The 20,374-nt window shown below is 34.1% G+C and overlaps 1 protein-coding gene across 1 annotated transcript in view; it reads left to right on the top strand.

Annotated features, from left to right (window-relative positions):
* The first annotated feature begins 2,916 nt into the window (after window positions 1-2,916).
* Window positions 2,917-20,374, top strand: part of ABCB5 (ATP binding cassette subfamily B member 5) — a 116,413-nt gene continuing 98,955 nt past the window's right edge. The window contains exons 1-5 of the mRNA XM_059395700.1: window positions 2,917-3,018; window positions 4,321-4,391; window positions 6,743-6,797; window positions 8,960-9,110; window positions 13,350-13,404. Coding sequence (XP_059251683.1) covers window positions 4,339-4,391; window positions 6,743-6,797; window positions 8,960-9,110; window positions 13,350-13,404 — 314 coding nt within the window. The 5' untranslated portion in view covers window positions 2,917-3,018; window positions 4,321-4,338. The remainder of the gene's footprint in view (window positions 3,019-4,320; window positions 4,392-6,742; window positions 6,798-8,959; window positions 9,111-13,349; window positions 13,405-20,374) is intronic.

The following is a 20,374-nucleotide window of genomic DNA, read 5'->3' as shown; positions in this document are numbered from 1 at the left end:
AGATCACAAGTAGGTTGGGCAGAGGCCCAACCCACTGAGCCACCCAGGCGCCCTCAAATCACTATCTTGAAGATGTTATCTGTTCCCCCATGTTCATTACAGCATTATTTATAATAGCAGAGACATGGAAACAACCTCTAAGTGTCCATCAACAGAAGAATGAATAAGGAAGATGTGGTGTGTACACAACCATAGACACACACACACACACACACACACACCCCAAGAATATTATTTCCATAAAAAAAGAAATCCTGCCATTTATGATGAATCTTGAGGGCACTATTCTAGGTGAAATAAATCAGAGAAAGACAAGTATCATATGATCTCCTTTATATATGGAATCTAAAAAAAATTATTTACTTTTTTATACACTAACATTGATCAAGAAAGAAAATTTTAAAAAACCATCCCATTATAATAGCATCACGAGAAACAAAAGAATTAGGAATAAACTTAGTCGAGGAGGTGAAAGATGCATACACTGAAAACTACAAAACATTGCTAAAAGAAAGCACAAATGTGAATCCATCCTATGTTCATGGACTGAAAGACTTAATATTGTCAGTTATACTGTTGACAGTATAACTGAAAGTGATCTACAGATTCAATACAATCCTTATCAAAATCCCAGTAATGTTTATTGCATAAACAGGAAAACTCATCCTAAAATTCCTATGTAGTTTTAGTAGCAAATAACAAAACAGTCTTGAAAAAGATAGCAAATAACAAATAGCAAAACAATAGAAAAATAATAAATAGCAAAGACAATCTTAAAAATAGCAAAAATAATCTTGAAAATGAAGAAGAAATTTGGAAGACTCACACTTCCTGATTTTAAAACATTACAAAGCTGTAGTAATCAAAACAATGCAGGACTATTGTGAAGACATACAAGCCAATGGAATAGAATAGAGAGCTCAGAAATAAACCCTCACATATGTGATGAAATGATACTCAGCAAGGATGTCAAGATCATTCAATATGGAAAAGATAGCATTTTGAACAGAATGAAACTGCTGCTGGTAAAACTGGATATCTACATATAAGAGAATGAAGTTAGACCCTTCACTTTACACTGTATGGAAATATTAACTCAAAATAAATAAAAGATCTAAATGTAAGGACTAAAACTACAAAACTTTTAAAAGAAAACATAGGGGGAAAGCTTTCTGACATTGGATTTGACAATAATTTCTTGACTATGACACCAAAAGCCCAGGCAACAAAATAAAAAATAGATAAATTTGACTCCAGCAGAATAAAAAACTTTGTGCATCAAAGGATATAATCACAAAACTAAAAAGACCACCCACAGGGGCACCTGGGTGGCTCAGTGGGTTAAAGCCTCTGCCTTTGGCTCAGGTCATGATCTCAGAGTCCTGGGATCGAGCCCCACATTGGGCTCTCTGCTCAGCAGGGAGCCTGCTTCCTCCTCTCTCTCTGCCTACTTGTAATCTCTGTCTGTCGGGTAAATAAATAAAATCTTTAAAAAAAAAAAAAAGACCACCCACAAAATGGGAGAGAATATTTGCACATCCTATATCTGATAATGGTTTAATATCCAGAATACATAAAGAATTACAGCTTAACTACAAAATAAAAACATTTTAATGGGCAGGTAACTTAAACAGACATTTCTATACAGAAGACAAAAAAAAATAGCCAATGAAAAATTAAAACATGCTCAATTTCAGTAATGATTTAGGGAAATACAAATCAAAACCATGATGAGATGCCATTTCACACCTATCAAGATACTGTTATCAATAAACCAGAAAATAAAAAGTTTTAGTGAGGATATGGAGAAATTGGAACTCTTGTGCATTGCTGGTGGGAATGTAAAATGGTATAGCCACTGTAACAAACAATATGGCAGTTACTTGAAAAGGTAAGCATAGAATTGCTATATGATCCACAATTTCCACTTCAATTCCAAAACAATTGAGAGAAGGACTCTAATACTTATATACCAATGTTCATAGTAGCATTATTCACAGTCACCAATAGGTGTAAACAGTCCGAATGTCCATCAACTGATGAATGGTTAAACAATGTGGTATATATAATTGATGAAATACTATTAGCCTTAAAAAAGGAATGGAACTTTGATACATGCTATATCGTGGATGAACCTTGAAAGCATGCTGAGTGAAACAAGCCTAACACAAAGGACAAATATTACACTGTTCTACTTATCTGAGTTACCTATATTAGACAACTTCATAGAGATGGAAGGTAGAATGGTAGTCACCAGAAACTGGGAGAGGAAAGAATGGGAGGTTATTATTTAATAGGTACGGAGTTTCAATTTGGCATGATGAAAAAGTTTTGTACTGGTGATCTTTGCACAACATTATGTATGTACTTAATGCCACTAAATGGTAATTTAAGCATGGTTAAAATGTTTAATTTTATTTTATGTATATTCTGCCACAATTAAAAACAAATGATTCTGCATGTCTAATAAAATCTCAGGTGTTAGCTGGTGCTGCTGGTCTTGGAACCACATTGAGTAGCAAGACTATAATATAGAGGAAAAGTGTTGGGGAAGAAGGATTTGTGTGAGTTTCTCAGGAGAAGGGACTGTGTCTTTCTATTTTTGTAGACAGCTGCTACGTTGTACAAGCTCAATACCTTTTTTAGTGAATTTTTGAAGGGATAGGTAAAGAAATACAATCAAATAGGGTAACTAAGAAATGGAATAAAAGAAAGAATGTGTCAGTGAACATGATACAAATATGAGAAAAGCCTAGAAGAAAATCAGGGACACTACAGGTCTTTAAGTGTTTCTTTGAATCACTTGAGTTTTTTTGCTCACTTTGTTTCCCATGTGCAGTATTGCATGAAGAACATAGTGTGTTTTACCTGGGAATTAAACATTGTTTTAATCTGATATTACAGCATGGTCAGAAAATAAGCTTGGTAAAGCACAACGTGAAAGTACAGTTAGTTATTTGTTGAGGAGAGAAACCACACATGATTTTGGTGTAAAGAACATACCATGCACTGACTGAGGTAAGCCATAATTGTTTTTATTTTTTTATGAATTTGTGTATTTTATTATGTAATTGTTAAATTCTATAAAATACAAATGATCAGTAGAGTTGATTATTACTTTCCTTACAAATATGCCAAATAACTGGAGATAATGTAAAGTCAGTATAGCAATTATAAAGATTTCTTATATTATAATCTTATGACCATTGATCCCTGAAAAAGAAATAATATGCCAATGTATTTGTATCATATTTTACTTCTCAGCCACTAAAAAATGACCTGTTGAAATTCATTCCTTCATGGGGGAGCTTACTATTTAAAAGTGTAGAGGTTTTGGTTTTTGGTTTTGGGGTTTGTTTGTTTTTTTTTGTTTTGTTTTTTTGTTTTTGTTTTTGTTTTTGTTTTGATACTTGGATAGTATTTCATTAGTCAGTAATTCTACTCTAGAGTTTATTTTTTTTAAGATTTTATTTATTTGTTTGACAAAGAGAGAGATCACAAGTAGGCAGGCAGAGAGGGGGAAGCAAGCTTCCCACTGAGCAGAGAGCCCGACATGGGGCTCACTCCCAGGACCCTGAGATCGTGACTTAAGCTGAAGACAGAAGCTTAACCCATTGAGCCACCCAGGTACCCTCTACTAATATAATAATACTAATACTTCATGGAGTTTAAATCCATATTATTTATAATCATCTCAATATCAGTATTATGTTACATTGCCTAACAAGTGAGACTGAGTCAAAATACATTGCAATGAAATGAAAATTTATGTACATAATTACAATCGTAAGACAGGCTAGGATTCTGAAGTGTCATCCAAAGAAAGAATAAATTATTCTCAATATAATTTTAATGATCAATGGGTTTTCAAAGTATTCTGATTTTTTTGACAGCTATTTATACATGATAGACGCTCAAACTTGCTTATACTTAGTAAATTAGAAAGCCCTCCTCGCTAAAACTGCTGACTAACAGAAATTTGCATCAACTTTTTATATCGAAAAGTAAGCATGAGAAGTTTAAAAGTTTCATCAATTACAATCAAATAAGTGGCAGAATAGGAATAAAATCCAGTGTCCTGAAAAAAAACACATTATCTATGGAATCTGGCTTTCCTTTTATTTCATTTCTAGAATTTTTATTAGCTCCAAATCTAAGCCCAGGATGAAGCAACAAAATTATATATTCAGTGGTAACATCTGAAAAAATAGCTTCCTAACCAGAAACTTCATTTGGGGTGCTCTTAAGGATGTGAAGAATGCTTTATATCAACTAATGATGACATTTTACACAGTCATGCTATATTTCTTAATATTTCAGAAGAATTGAATTATAAATATGGCAAATTCTGAAAGAGCTGAAGAGATGCATGAAAATTATCAGAGAAATGGGTAAGCTTTTCCTAAATTCTACAAAAAATGTTCTGCAACTTCAAATATATCTTATCCTTTTCAAAACTATAGCAAAAATGTTAATAACTTTTTTCTAAAAAGAGCAATGCCTATTTGCATTTTTCTGGACCTCATCTTAATCACTATTACAACTGGCTTAATAGCAACTTTAGGAAGTGTAATAGCTATAGGATTTATTGATTTAGTACTTTTAGTTCTTCAGATCTCTCTTCTGAATTTCTTGTACCTTACCAATATAAGAGGAGAAATACCTGAATATTTTCAATTCAATTCTCCATGGAAATTTTATTCCATGTGGTACAGTTAATGAAAGAAAATACTGGATTCTGTTTATTTTTCACTAAATGGATGTCTGTGTGTCTATGTATGTGTGTATATTATAAAAATTTCCTATACCTATAATCCATTAATTTATAGATTTAAAATTGAAATGGTTTAAAGTCTATTTTAATTTAACTTTTACCATAATAATTGTGTTACACTTAGACAGATGAGCTGTAAAATCCAAGAGCCCTCCTTTTGATCTCCTGTTTCATTAATGCAGGACTACAAATAACCAGAAAGAGAGTTCTCACTGTATCTCAACTCTGATAGAAGAGAGACTTTCAAAAAGACTACCTGAATCTTCCTTCAAAGGCTTTTCATGAAGGTCAATGGGTGACAGAAAAGTTTCCCTGAAACAAAATGTATCAAAAGAGAGCATACTGAGTCTTACTCTTTAAAATCAGCATTTGGGAGACACATGGCTGGCTCAGTTGGAGGAGCATGTGACTCTTGATCTCAGGGTGCATGAGTTCAAGTGTTACATCAGGTGTAGAGATTACTTAAATAATGAAATGAAAAACTTTAAAATCAGCATTTGGAATAATGGAAGAGCTATACAATCTTAAAGTACTTGTCATCTATGAAACATCTCAGAGCAGATTGGCCCAGTACTTAAGTAAATTATTAACCTCAAGAGGAATAAAATTAAGTGACTTGTCATTTATCAAAGCTGACAGAACAATATGTTATAAAGCTGAAGAAAAGAGTCAGAAGTTCATCTTTCTATAATGTATTTTTTAGAAAAGATAATCTGATGACCTCCAGTCTTCCATTAATGTTTAAGAATCTTTTGTGTATGTGCTATTGATGGGAATGCAAGCTGGTGCAACCACTGTGGAAGATAGTATGGAGGTTCCTCAAAAACTTAAAAACAGAGCTACCCTTTGGCCCAGCAATTGCACTACTAGGTATTTATCCAAAGAATACGAAAGTGCTGATTTGAAGGGGCATGTGTACCCCAGTGTTTATAGCAGTAATGTCCACAATAGCCTAACTATGGAAAGAATCCAGTAGTCCAGCAGCAGATGGATGGAAAAAGAAGAGGTTGTGTGTATGTGTGTCACACATACACTGGACTATTACTTATCCATCAAAAAGAATGTAATTTTGTCAGTTGCAATGAGGTGAATGGAACTAGAGGGTGTTATGTGAAATAAGTCAGAGAAAGAAAAAATACCACCTGATTTCACTCATATGTGCAATTTAAGAAACAAAAAAGATGAACATAGGGGAAGGGAAGGAAAAATAATATAAGACAAAAACAGAGGAGGAGACAATCCGTAAAGACTCTTAACTATAAGAAACTGAGGGTTGCTGGAGGGGAGGTGGGTGAAGGGATGGGGCAACTGGGTAATTGACATTAAGGGAGGGCCCTTGATGTAATGAGCACTGACTGTTGTATGCAACTGATGAACCATTGAATTCTACCCTTGAAATTAATAATACACTGTATGTTAACTATATGTTAATGGAATTGAATTGAAGAAAAATACTGTATGGTTCCACTTACATGAGGCACCTAAGGTAGACATTCACAGAGATAGAAAATAGAATGATAGTTGCCTGAAGCTGAAGGCAAGAGAGAAGAAGGAGGATTGTTTAATGATACAGAGCCAGTTTTTCAAAAGAGTTCTGTGGATGGATGGTGGTAATAGTAGCACAATATGAATGTACTTAATACTAATGAACTGTACACTTAAAATTAGTTAAGAGGGTAAATTCTATGTTACCCTTATTTTACCACAATTTTAAAAAATTCTACTTCAGAGGTATGACTTCAGTTGTTACCCTAACTAGTGTAGAGACAGCCAGTGACAACTTACTTTCCCATTGATTATAATACAAATCTTTGTACTATGTATCATTAAGTGTATTTTTAAAATTTCAGTGTTTATGCAGATTTGCTATCAAGAGTGAAATTTGATACATTAGAACAATTTTAATTAGAAAATTTTGCAAGTTATATTCACATTGTAACCTTTCCATTTTCAACATTTATTTTCCAGAAAACCACAAGAACTGCCCAAAGTAAGAAAACAAGTTGTTGGACCTATTGAGATAGTAAGTAAAGTCACTTTAAGAAAGCATGTGTATTGGGCGCCTGGGTGGTTCGGTGGGTTTAAGCGGCTGCCTTTGGCTCAGGTCATGATCCGGGGTGTTCTGGGACGGAGCCCCGCTTCAGGCTCTCTGCTGAGCAGGAAGCCTGCTTCGTCCTCTCTCTCTGCCCGCCTCTCTGCCGACTTGCGATCTCTATCTGTCAAATAAATAAAGAAAAGAAAAAAATAAATAAAAGAAAAAAAAAGAAAGAAAGCATGTGTATCCAAAACCTTTAGGGAATTGTCAGTAGTGCTTAAAATGATTGGTAGTTTACATCTATTGGAGGGTAAAGGGAAATTTTAAAAGTTATTAACCAAAATATGATTTCCAATAGGAAAAAATATAATCAAACCAACATTCCCATAATAGAGATGAGAAAAGAAACACAGTATTTATTTATACAATGATCCCAGTTTTGCAAACAAAAAACAAAAAAAGTGTGTGTCTATGTGATGCGTAAGTATTGTCAGAAGCTATTTTTTTTATTTTTTTATAAACATATAATGTATTATTAGCCCCAGGGTACAGGTCTGTGAATCGCCAGGTTTACACATTTCACAGCACTCACCATAGCACATACCCTCTCCAATGTCCATAACCCTCTCCTGACCCCCTCCCCCAGCAACCCTCAGTTTGTTTTGTGAGATTAAGAGTCTCTTATGGTTTGTCTCCCTCCCAATCCCATCTTGTTTCATTTATTCTTTTCCTATCCCCCAAACCCCCCCCCCATGTTGCATCTCCACTTCCTCATATCAAGGGAGATCATACGATAGTTCTCTTTCTCCGATTGACTTATTTCGCTAAGCATAATACCCGTCAGAGGCTATTTCAAGTGGTGGGGAATTGTGAGTGACTTTTACTATTTTGTGTTTATATTTCAGTATTTTCTAATGAGAATACATTGATATAAGTTGATTTGTTATTTTTGAAGTGTATAAATTCTTTTGAAATAAAAATAATTATCTAAATATTTTATAAAACCTATACGTAAAAATGTATATGAGTGCATTTCTTCAGGATTATGTTCAAGGAACATTTTCAGGAATGTGTTCCCAAAACAACTCCTCTCCCTACTCTAATCTCTGTGTTAGCCTGGCTCTCAGTGTCATTAGAAATTTACATGAAACAGTACCTGCTTTTTCAGAAATCAAGTTCTAAAAAATGTGGGACATAGCAGAACATGACAAACTTTATCAAAGAGATAACACACTATTCTGGAGGAAGGTAGAGAAGCAAATACTCTCTTCTCTGTAGTACCAAGTACAATAGTTACTTTGTAACTATTTGGCAGTTACTTTATAAATATTTATTAGCAATCACATGAATAAATGGAAAAACATTAATTTTTTTCAGTCTCAACTCATAAAATATGTACTAAGTTCGTCTTGCTGTTATACAAATCTCATTTTATTTCAGTACCATTATACGTTTTATCTTGACTTCTCAGTAAGATAATAATCCATATTTTCAAATTTTGTTCATGTTTTCATTTGGAATTGTTGGGATCTGCTACAGAATAGAATATAAAGCAATAAGTATTTGGCTTTCAGTTATTTCCTTCCTATTCTAAACAGCTTTGCAAATCGTTATAAACCCTTATTTAAAGAATAGATGTTGTCCTGGGTAGAAAAAAATCCAATGAATTTAAAATAATAATGAAAAATAGGATATATTACATTTGATGAACTAATTTTTACTACATGGTTGCTGTTCACTGCACATAGTTGTATCATTGCTGTGATGCTGATACACCTAAGGAGTTGAGAGTTTAAAGTTCAGCTGTCCATAAGCCAAGATACTGTCAGTGCAGTGTTTCCAGAATCAGCCAAATGGAAGGCGTTTCTGATTCATACCCACATCTGATCTGACCTGTGTCAGAGATGTCACAGATGTATAATTTGTACTGATTTTGCTACTTTATATTTTTCAACACTTCTTCAAAATGCATTGTAAATCTTTAAGATCACGGATTTTTTTTTACTTTATTTACAAATACCTTTCCACAATTTTATACATTTATTTAGTATCCTAATTTATAAAATAACATTTACTCGATGACAAAAACATAGGCTCATTTTGGTTTTGTTTTTCATAGCTATAATGCCACCATGTTTTGTTTTCCTCAGTTCCGCTTTGCTGATGGACTGGACATCACACTCATGATCTTGGGATTACTGGCATCACTGGTGAATGGAGCCTGTCTTCCTCTAATGTCGCTGATTTTAGGAGAAATGAGTGATGACCTTATTAGTGGGTGTCTAAGCAAAACCAATACAAGTGAGTACAATATTTACTTTTCTGTATTTCTGGGCCTTAAATAAAAGCCTTAAATAAAACAGAGAGCTCATAATACAGATTTTTGTATTATCAAACAGTTTCTACATAATATGTATATAAGTCATTTATTCTTCTATGTTCCTAGGGACAAAAGAGTCAAAATTTGTTTTAGCCTTTGTCAAAGAAACAGAATCAGTAAGATATGAGTGTGTGTGTGTGTGTGTAAATTTCTAGAGATAGAGACAGAGAAAAAGAAATTTATCTTAAGGAATTGGTTCATGCCGTTATGGCAGCTGCATGTCCAGCATTTGTAGGGTGGGCCAGCAGGCTGGAGACCCAGGAGTGAACTGCTCATGGTATATAAAAATCATCTGAGACTGAGTATACCTCACCTTTTCTCTCTAGGAAATTAAAATAATTTTCATGAGAAGTGATGATTTTAACATGATTTAACCAAAGGCTCAGGTCATTCCAGGGCACTGATCTATAATTCACCCTTTAAAAAGGAGCAGCCAAGAATGACATTAATAGTATGTCATTAATAGTTTCATTAATAGTATGTATATATGCATGGCATTGTAGAACATAATGCAGCAAGGAAGCCAAACTGAACATGCAGAAAATTATGGTACTGGAGACAAAAACCCTGAATAAAGATAGGAGGGAAATCTAGCAATCAGATGTGGGTGAAAAAGGGGTTCTGTTTTCCCATAATTATAGACGTCCTCCATATATCTTACCTTCATTGTATCCTATTTCAAGATCATGTCCTTAAAGGTAACATTCTTTAGATATAAACCCAGCAGTTCTATGCACTGACATACTAAGTATCCATAGTCTTTTTTTATCTGATGGATATTATAAATTTTAGTAACTCCCTGATTTTATATGTTTTCCTCCAAATTAACACAATTAACACAGTAGAAAACATCCCTGTGGCTATTTATTATAACTGAGGTAAATGTATCATTAAAACCTGGACTGTCTTGGGATGGTCCACTCTCACCACTGTTGTTCAACATAGCACTGGAAGTCCTAGTCTCAGCAATCAGACAAAATAAATAAATAAATAAAAATGAAAAGTATCCAAATCAGCAGAGAAGACGTCAGACTTTCACTCTTTGCAGATGACATGTAGGAAACCTGAAAGACTTCACCAAAAAATTTCTAGAACTGATAGAAGAATTCAGCATAGTCAAGGATATAAAATCATTGCACAGAAGTCTGTTGTATTTCTATACACTGGCAGTGTATACAATTGCACCAAAAACTGTAAGATACCTAGGAATAAACCTAACCAAGGAGGTAAAATATCTGTACTCTAAATGCTACAGAGCACTTATGAAAGAAATTGGGGAATACATAAAGAAATAAAAAAATATTCCATGCTCATGGATTTGAAGAACAAATATTATTCAAATGTCTTTGTTTCCTAGAACAATCTGCATATTCAGTATAATCCCTATCAAAATACTACCACTGTTTTTCACAGACCTAGAACAAACAATCCTAAAATTTGTGTAGAACCAGAAAAGACCCCATATAGCTAAAGTAATGTTAAAAAAGGAGAACCAACTTTTGTAGCAACATGGATAGGACTGGAAGAGATTATGCTGAGTGAAATAAGTCAAGCAGAGAAAGTCAATTATCATATGGTTTCACTTATTTGTGGAGCATAACAAAAAGCATGGAGGACATGGGGAGTTAGAAAGAAGGGGGTTGGGGTAAATTGGAAGGGGAGGTGAATCATGAGAGACTATGGCCTCTGAAAAACAATCTGAGGGGTTTGAAGTGGCGGGGGTGTGGGAGGTCGGGGTACCAGGTGAGGGGTATTATAGAGGGCACGGATTGCATGGAGCACTGGGTGTCGTGAAAAAATAATGATACTGGTATGCTGAAAATAAATAAATAAATAAATAAATAGGAACCAAACCTGGAGGCATCACAATTCTAGACATCAAGCTATATTACGAAGCTGTAGCCATCAAGACAGTAGGGCACTGGCACAAAAACAGATGCATAGATCAGTGGAAAGAATAGAGAGCCAAGAAATGGACCCTCAACTCTATTGTCAACTAATCTTTCAGAAAAGCAGGAAAGAGTGTCCAATGGAAAAAAGTCTCTTCAACGAACGGTGTTGGGAAAATTGGACAGTCACAAGCAGAAGAATGAAACTGGACCACTTTCTTACACCATACAGAAAAAGAAACTCAAAATGGATGAAAGACCTAAATGTGAGACAAGAATCCATCAAAATCCTAGAGGAGGATACAGGCAGCAGCCTCTTCGACCTCACTTGCAGCAACTTCTTGCTAGATCTGTCTCCAGAAGCAAGGAAAACAAAAGCAAAAATGAACCACTGGGACTTCATCAGGATAAAAAGCTTTTGCACAGCAAAGGAAACAATCAACAAAACTAAAAGGCAATCTATTGAATGGGAGAAGATACTCAAAAGTGACATATCAGATAAAGGGCTGGTATCCAAAATCTATAAAGAACTTATCAAATTCAACACCGCAAAACTAAAAAATCCAGTCAAGAAAGGGACAGAAGACATGAAGAGAGATTTCTCCATAGAAAACATGCAAATGGCCAACAGACACATGAAAAGATGCTCAACATCACTTGGAGTCAGGGAAATATGAGTCAAAACCATTAATGCCCCCTCACACAGGTCAGAATGGCTAAAATGAACAATTCAGGAAACAACAGATGTTGGCAAGAATGGGGAGGAAATTGGAATTCTCTTACACTATAGGTGGGAACGCAATCTGGTGCAGCCACTGTGGAAAACAGCATGGAGGTTCCTCAAAAAGTTAAAAATAAAGCTACCCTATGGCCCAGCAATTGCACTACTAGGTATTTACCCAAAGGATATAAAAGTGCTGATTCAAAGGGGTACATGCATCCCAGTGTTTATATCAGTAATGTCCACAATAGCCAAACTATGGAAAGAGCCCAGATGTCTAGTAACAGATGATTGAGATATATATATATATATATATATATATATATATATATATCATCAAAAAGAATGAAATCTTGCCATTTGCAATGACATGGATGGAACTAGAGGGTGTTATGCCAAGTGAAATAAGTCAGTCAGAGAAAGACAAATACCACCTGATTTCACTCATATGTGGAATTTAAGGAAAAAAAAAACAGACAAACATAGGGGAAGGGAAGGAAAAAATAAGACAAAAACAGAGAAGGAGACAACCCATAGAGACTCTTAACTATAGGAAACAAACTGAGGGTTGCTGAAGAGGAGGTGGGTGGGGGAATGGGGTAACTGGGTGATGGACATTAAAGGAGGGCATTTGATGTAATGAGCATTGGGTGTTATATGCAATTGGTGCATCTTTAAATTCTACTCCTGAAAATAATAATACACTATATGTTAATTAAATTGAATTTAATAAAAAAAATTTTTAAACCTGTACTCTTTTTTTTTAGACATAAGCCTAGCTTTTATATACTATACCCCCTTCTGTGTCCTATTTAACTTTAAATACTAATTTATATCCTCTTGTTTTCCACCTGAAGGCTAATCTTTCAAATGTCCCAGTCTTGTTTGAGCAGAATAAAACCATCACTTACACCTCTGGATCCTTCATGTGATGATCTCCTGTCTCCAGTTATTGATTTTTAGTATTTTAATGATAGAAAGATTAAGGATGTGATTCTGTTTATTAAACAAATGGAGCCACCAATTCACTGAGTAAATATTTAACTGCCAACCATGTCCTTCTCTCCAAATTAATGAGTGAAAGGAGGAGGAAAAAAAAAACTTAGCAACCCTAAGTCAATATGCTTGGGAATATTCCTTTTGTTAGAGCTGCTTTATAATAGATTCCCTTACCAGCTCTAGATAGGATGGTCAGTACATAGCAACTGATATTGCTTTGAATTATAATTTTTGATTTTGCTTAAGGCTTCGACAGGTTTTTTGAATTTCATTATGTAGGCTGTCAATTGTGGTGAACATGTAAAGAGGTTTGGTAAAGGTTTAGATAAATACATTGATATCATTGGTATATCATGACATATTATTAAAGAGACCAGAGATTACTATTTCAAATTTTAGTTTAAAGATTATAAAGTTAACATTATTATAAATCTAAGATAATAAGTTCATTTTCTTGAGAATGTATTATATTTGGTTTGGAGTGCTATGTATGAAACAGTGTGGTCAATTATGAATTAATTGCTTTCAAAATTTAAAACACTGTTTTACAGCAAATTACCAGAATTGTACTCAGTCTCAAGAGAAGCTGAATGAAGATATGATTAAGTAAGTCCAAAAAAAATGTTAATATCATGTGTGTTGCATGCTGCTTTATTCAGTACTTACAAGGAAGAAACTGGGGTTTGGTGATGAATATCACATGTAAGTGATTAAAGCAAATGAGTCCTTTTCTTTAAATATATTATTTTTAAATTTAAAAATTAAATATACATAAATTTTTCTTTAATTTGAAAGGTTCATATGTAGGCTCATTTGCTTTAAGTTGTATTTGACAAAATTTTCATGAAAATAAAATTCATTTTGGAATTTGCATTTTTAGGCAAAAGAATTTGTTTTTCCAAATTATTTTCCTTATGAACCTTATAGAAAAATGCTATTTCTATACACTTTAAAAACCAAAGAGTCATGTGCAACAATATTAAAAATAATAAAATAATTTTAAAAATTAAAACAAGAAAGTTTTATTGACTAATTTTGGAGACTAATTTTCAGACTATTAAAGTAATGTTGTATTCATACTAAAAATGATAAAATCTGGGGGCGCCTTGGTGGCTCAGTCATTAAGTGCCTGCCTTTGGCTCAGGTCATGATCCCAGGGTCCTGGGGTTGAGCCCTGCATCGGTCTCCCTGCTCAGTGGGGAGCCTGCTTCTCCCTCTCCCTCTCCCCCTGCTTGTAGTACCTCTCTCACTGTCTCTCTCTCTCTCTGTTAAATAAAGAAATAAAATCTTTAAGGTAAAATAAATAAATAAATATTGTAAAATCGGAAGTAAGTAATTTATAAGGACATTCAGTTTTTGTAGTTTCTGTATGCAACAGTATCATTTCCTTTGTCATGTGTTAAGTTTATTAACACTTTAACTGCATTACTGTATTCGCTGGACTTTCGTAATATCTCATTAAAATTATGAGAGTTTTTGCTACAAACCTAAGAGATCCCTCATTTTTCTCCAAAAAGTGAAGCCTGCGTGTTGCACAACCCAAGGGACACTTACCACATTGCAGTGAAGCTCTCTGGACCATAATTCTTGACCTGCACTGTCCAGTATGTTAGCCACAGCTACATATGGTTACTTAAATTTGAATCAATTAAAACAATAAAACCTAAGTATTTAGTTCCTCATTCCCAGTCACATTTCAAGTGTTCAGTAGTCACATTTGGCTGGTGCCATCTTGTATATTACTGATAACAGAACATTTTCTTCATCACAGAATTTATTGTACAGCACTGTTCTATGCAATGTAAACGGCGCCCTCTCCAGTTGTACTTTGCTGGAGCCTCAGCTTTCTTTGAGAGACAGCTGGTTTTTAGCAACCTTTACATAGAATTTCCTTATATTGGCTCTTTTGAAAATTTATGGTTAAAATCCAGTGTATTTCCTTCCACTGAATTCTGTTTCTACAATGTCAAACTGGGGTTCTGATGTATAATCATGAATTTTTAGTTTCTTACAAAGAAGTTTGGAACTTTTAAATATAGGAACATCCATTTTAAAAAAAACCAGATTAAAAAAAGAATAAAATGAAAAGGCATGTCTATGTACAATTATTAGAAGGTCACAAAATCTACCAAAAAAATTCTTAACATTTATACTATAAAATCTGTTATGCTGTTGTTTCTCAAACTGGTGTTCTGTTTTGGAATATTTGGAATACATGAGGAAAACAAGTTTCCGTGGTCAAATGGGTTTTGAAAATTCTGTATATAATAGCCTCCTCTTGGATACATACAGTATAGATAAGTGTAGTAAAACTCCATTTACTCCAAGTTATTAAACCTGTTTGAGTATAAAACCCAATTTTTTTCCCCAAACACCTGCTAACAGCTGGTGAAACTAATGTTTTGATATAACATTTTGGGGAATCGTTGCTTTATATCTATTTTTTTTTTTTTTTGATGAGGAAAAGGTAATACCTCTTTCAGCTATAATCATCAGGAACCAAAGAATTTTATTCCACCTTTTATTTTCCAAAGATAATAACTTATAGCTTTATGTAAGTTTAACATTTTATTTTATTTTTTATTATGTTCTGTTAGCCACTGTATAGAACATAATTCATTTTTGATATAGTGTTCAGTGATTCATTAGTTAAGTATAACACCCAGTGTTTATCACAGCATGTGCCCTAATACCTATCACCCTGTTTCTCTCCCACCCCATCCTTCTCCCCTTTGAATCCCCCAGATTTGGATTCAACAAGAAAATATTTAACTATTTTCAGAGTATTTGGTAAATAAAGCAAGGACACAGGTTGAACATTAAGTTTAACATTTTAATGTTCAACCTGTGTCCTTGTTTTATTTACCAAAAATTCTGAAAATAATTGAGTATTTTCTTGTTGAATCCAAATCATAATGACTAAATAGTACCAAGATTATTGCTGGTAAATATGATGCCTCCTCTTGCCTCAAGAGTTAATTAATTAAATCCATATGAACTTCTAAGCAACTTGCTCCCTCCCTTCTACTACTTCTGATACATCTTTCATAGTCTACTTTAAAGGGGCAAACTATATGACCATGGTTGCATTAGATTTAGTTCAGTTGCATTTCATGTAAAATCCATTATAATAGTTGTATAACCATGATAGAAGTTATTTCTCTCACCTAAAAATATCTGAACGTAGGTAGTCTATGTATGAAATACGGCTTAAAAGCCATTAGGGACTTGGCACCCTCTGTCTTTGTACTGGTCCTATCACCACATCTGTTTTAGCAGGGCATATTGCCACTTCAAATAAAATGGAAGTTCTGTTATTTAGGAAGAAGATAAAATCGGATATCAGCCAATACCAATTTCTGCTGCACCAAGTAGTGGCCTAGAATAATTCCCAGATTGTGTACAGTGGGACTATTAATAGGTGATATATTGTAAAAGGAGATAGATGTTCATAGTTAATTGGTCTGAGACAATTGAACTGAGTTGAAGAACAAAATTAAACAATTTCCTTACATTTTAAAATTTTTTTTTGTTATGTTCCTGTATATTATGTTTCCAAGGAAGAATGATGCTAGGTATACAGGGTTTCCCAAATCTACTTGAGAAACGTTTTTCCTCAGAAATACTGGTAAAGTGATTCAGATTTTACATTCAGGATTCAGATCATGGATTCAGGATTCAGATCGTGGGCTATGCCACTTTTTAACTACAGAAGCTGTTGGGTAACTTCTGTAAGCTTTGGTTTCTTCGTATGTGACATGAGGTGTTAATACTTCCTAAAGATTCAGTAAAACTCAGATGTCAAGGGCTTGACATAATATTTAACACAAAATAAGTGTTCAATAAGTGAAGCCATCAAATCAGCCTTAATTTGCAAGCAGTTTTGAATCAGAAGACTTAGACCATGAAGGCAGTCTCATTTCCTTATGCAAAATAAAATACTCGGGCTCTGGGACTACTGATGTTTGTTCTTTTGGGACTACTGAGGTTTCTTTTCCTGGGTCCCAGGTAGTTTGGATGTCTGATTACTGGATAAATGAAGGGTTAGTAAGTATAGTATCTTCCTTTCAAAATAAATTGAATGTGTTGCTTTCTTTGTTTTTAAGAAATAATCTCTTAAAAAGTGCATCAGTTCTTCTGTAAAATTATTTTAACTACTTTTTCTGATTAAATGCTTAATAGTTTCATTGTAAATCATGTAAAAAGGCACAAAGAAAAATAAATCACTGATAATCCTGCCATTAATATATAATTAGCATTAGTTTTAGTTTACATTATTACTTTTTTACATGTATGTGTATGCATATATAATTTTAATATAATTAGAATTATACTGTTTGCATGATTTTAATAGCTTTATTGAGGCATAATTTCCTTATCATAAAACTCAAAGTCTTAACTGTACAATTCAATGAGTTTCAGTAAACTGACAGAGTTGTGCAACCATCACCACAATCCATTTTTAGCCTACTTCTACTACTCTGCAGAGATCCCTCTTTTGTAGTCAATCCCCATTCCCACACTCAGCCCCCAAGCAACCATTTACCTGTTTTCTGTCTAAAGATTTTCATCACCTGGACTTTGTATGTGTGTGGAAACACATAAAATGTAGGGTATCTGGCTTCTTTTCTTTATTAGCATAATGTTTTTGAGTTTCATCCATTTTATAACATGTGTCAGTAGTTTATTCCTTTTAATTGCTTAGTAGTAATTCATTGCTGGGGTACACCTGCAGTATTTATCTGTTCACTAGTTGATGGAAAATTTGAATGTTTCTGGTTTGGGGCTGTTTATAAATAATGCTTCTGTGAACATCAATATAGAAGTCTTTGTGTATGCATACATTTCTATTTCTCTTGGGTAGATACCTAGAGGTGGAATTGCTAGGTCATATGTTAAGTTATGAATGTCTTTTTAAGAAACTACCAAACTGTTTTCCAAAGTGGCTATACCATTTTGCTTTTTCACCAACAATGTGTAAGCATTCCAATTTCTCCATATCCTTGTCAACATTTGGTTTTGTCTGTCTTTTTTATTATAATCATGGTTGTAGGTGGAGTGATACATTGTGGCTTTAACTTGCATTTCTACAGTGACTAATAGTGAGCACTATTTTCATTACTTTTTAAGCATTCATATATTTTCTTTGGTTAAATGTGTTTAAATATTTTGCCTATTTTTTAATTGCATCATTTGTCTTATTACAGAATTATGAGAATTCTATTTTATAAATTCTAGATGTAAGTTCTTTGTCCTATGTGTGATTGGCAAATACTTTCTTCTAGTCTGTAGGTAGTCTTTTCATTTTATTAAAGGTTTCTTTTGAAGCCCAGAAGTTTTAAATTTTGATGGTGATGTACAATTTATCAAGTTTTTCTTTTATGGATTGTGCCTTTGGATGTTAAGAATTCTATGTCTAAACCAAGATCATGAAGATTTTCTCCTACAGTTTCTATTAGGGCTTTGAATATTTTAGCTCTTACACTTAGGTCTGTGATCCATTTTGAGTTTATTTTTGTGACTGTTATGAGGTAAGATTCTAACTTTTTTTGAATATGGCTATATCCATTTGTCCTGGCACTATTCTTTGAAAAAATTGTCTGTTCTCCTTTCTCCTATTCTCATTGGCATCTTTGCTAAAAATCAGTTGTCCAAATATAAGGATTAGTTTCTGTTCTCTCAATTTTGCTGCATTTATTGTTATATCTGTTCTTAGGCCAGTATCATACTGTCTGGATTAGTGCAATTTTAGGAAATAAATAAATAAAACCAGAAATTGTAAGTCCTCCAACTTTGTTCTTAAAAATTATCTTGGGTCTTCTGAGTTCTCTTCATTTCTGTACGTTTTGGGATCATCTTGCCAATTTCTGCCAAAAAATCTCCTGGGACTTTTGATAGGGATTGTGTTGAATCTGTACATCAATTTGAGGATATTGTCATCTTAACAACATTGAGTCTTCCAATCCATGAACATGGATTACCTCTCCATTTATTTATATCTTCTTTAATTTCTATCAACAGTGTTTGTAGTTCAGTGTTCAGATCCTGCATTTCTTCTTTTGATTTGCTTTTATAACCCATTTTCCTCTTAAAATATTGTAAACATTAGAAAACAGTCAACTCTTATTATTTACAACAGTTATTAAAGTTGTCATGAATACTGAATTTGCAAATATTAAACCATTGTTAGTAGGGTAAATACAGGGTTAGGTTCCTGTGACCCTATGGTCACAACATTTTCATCATTCAACACAAAACCTCAAATTATGTGTATTTCCATTTAAAGACAACCTATTTAAAAAACAATTATCATATGATCTCTCTGATATGAGGAATTTGAGAGGCAGGGTGGGGGGCTTGGGGTAGTAGGGAAGGAAAAAATAAAACAAGATAGGATCTGGAGGGAGATAAACCATAAGAGATTTGTAATCTCACAAAACAGAGGGTGGCTGGGGGGGTAGAGGGGTAGGTATAGGGTGGTTGGGTTATACACATTGGGGAAGGTATGTACTATGGTGAGTGCTGTGAAATGTGTAAGCCTGATGATTCATAGACCTGTTCCCCTGGGGCTAATGATACATTATATGCTAATAAAATAATTTTTAAAAAAGACAATTTATTTAATATATGTTGTTGATTCATTAACATTGAATTCAGAGTCAATAGCACTATAACTCATGCCAGAATGACACCTATCTAACACATATATTTTCTCCATAGGACACATCACAGCTTTCTTACACTTAGGAATACTAGAGAGCACTTAAACATGCTGCCTAGGAGTCACTTTAAACAGTGGAATCATCAAAAATTAAATAAAAACACAAAAATCAGAAAAATGTGGCACTACATAGACCACAAAAATGGCACTTGTTCACAGTGTGAAAGCTGAAACAAGAAGGCAGAGTGTTGCCTTGTTCAACCTCAGCTGGGAACATCTTTGTTGGGCAGCTCAGATTTTTTATACTCTGTGCATGTCCATGAGTAACAATGAAAACATCTGAGTATTTATTTGGGGGTTAAAAATAAGCTTTAGTGACCAAGCAGATTTGCCAACACATAAACTGGGAATAATGGGGAGCAACTGTATGTTCTTTTGTGTTTTCCTTGATACTTTACTTTCCTGGCTTTCTACCTACCATGTTGGCCACTCTCCAGCTTGCTTTGCAATTCTTTCTCTTTACCCCAAACTCTACCATGTACCTGAGCTGATTCCTTGGTCCTCTATCTTTTTCATCTACACTTAATTTTCTTTCTCTGTGGGTAGTCTCAGTCTGCCCTTTGTTTTAATTACCACCTACAAGCTGATGACTTTCAAATTTACATCTCTAGCCGAGACCCTGCCCAACTATTTCAGACTCTCATTTTCAGCTTCCTTTTTTTTTTTTAAGATTTTATTTATTTATTTGACAGACAGAGATCACAAGTAGGCAGAGAGGCAGGCAGAGAGAGAGGAGGAAGCAGGCTCCCCGCTGAGCAGAGAGCCCGATGTGGGGCTCGATCCCAGGACTCTGGGATCATGACCTGAGCCGAAGGCAGAGGCTTTAACCCACTGAGCCACCCAGGCGCCCCTCAC

Source organism: Mustela nigripes, chromosome 4 (assembly GCF_022355385.1).
Source record: "Mustela nigripes isolate SB6536 chromosome 4, MUSNIG.SB6536, whole genome shotgun sequence".
Taxonomy (NCBI): domain Eukaryota; kingdom Metazoa; phylum Chordata; class Mammalia; order Carnivora; family Mustelidae; genus Mustela; species Mustela nigripes.
The sequence above is the reverse complement of the archived record's forward strand: the minus strand, read 5'-3'. Positions and strand labels throughout refer to the sequence as shown.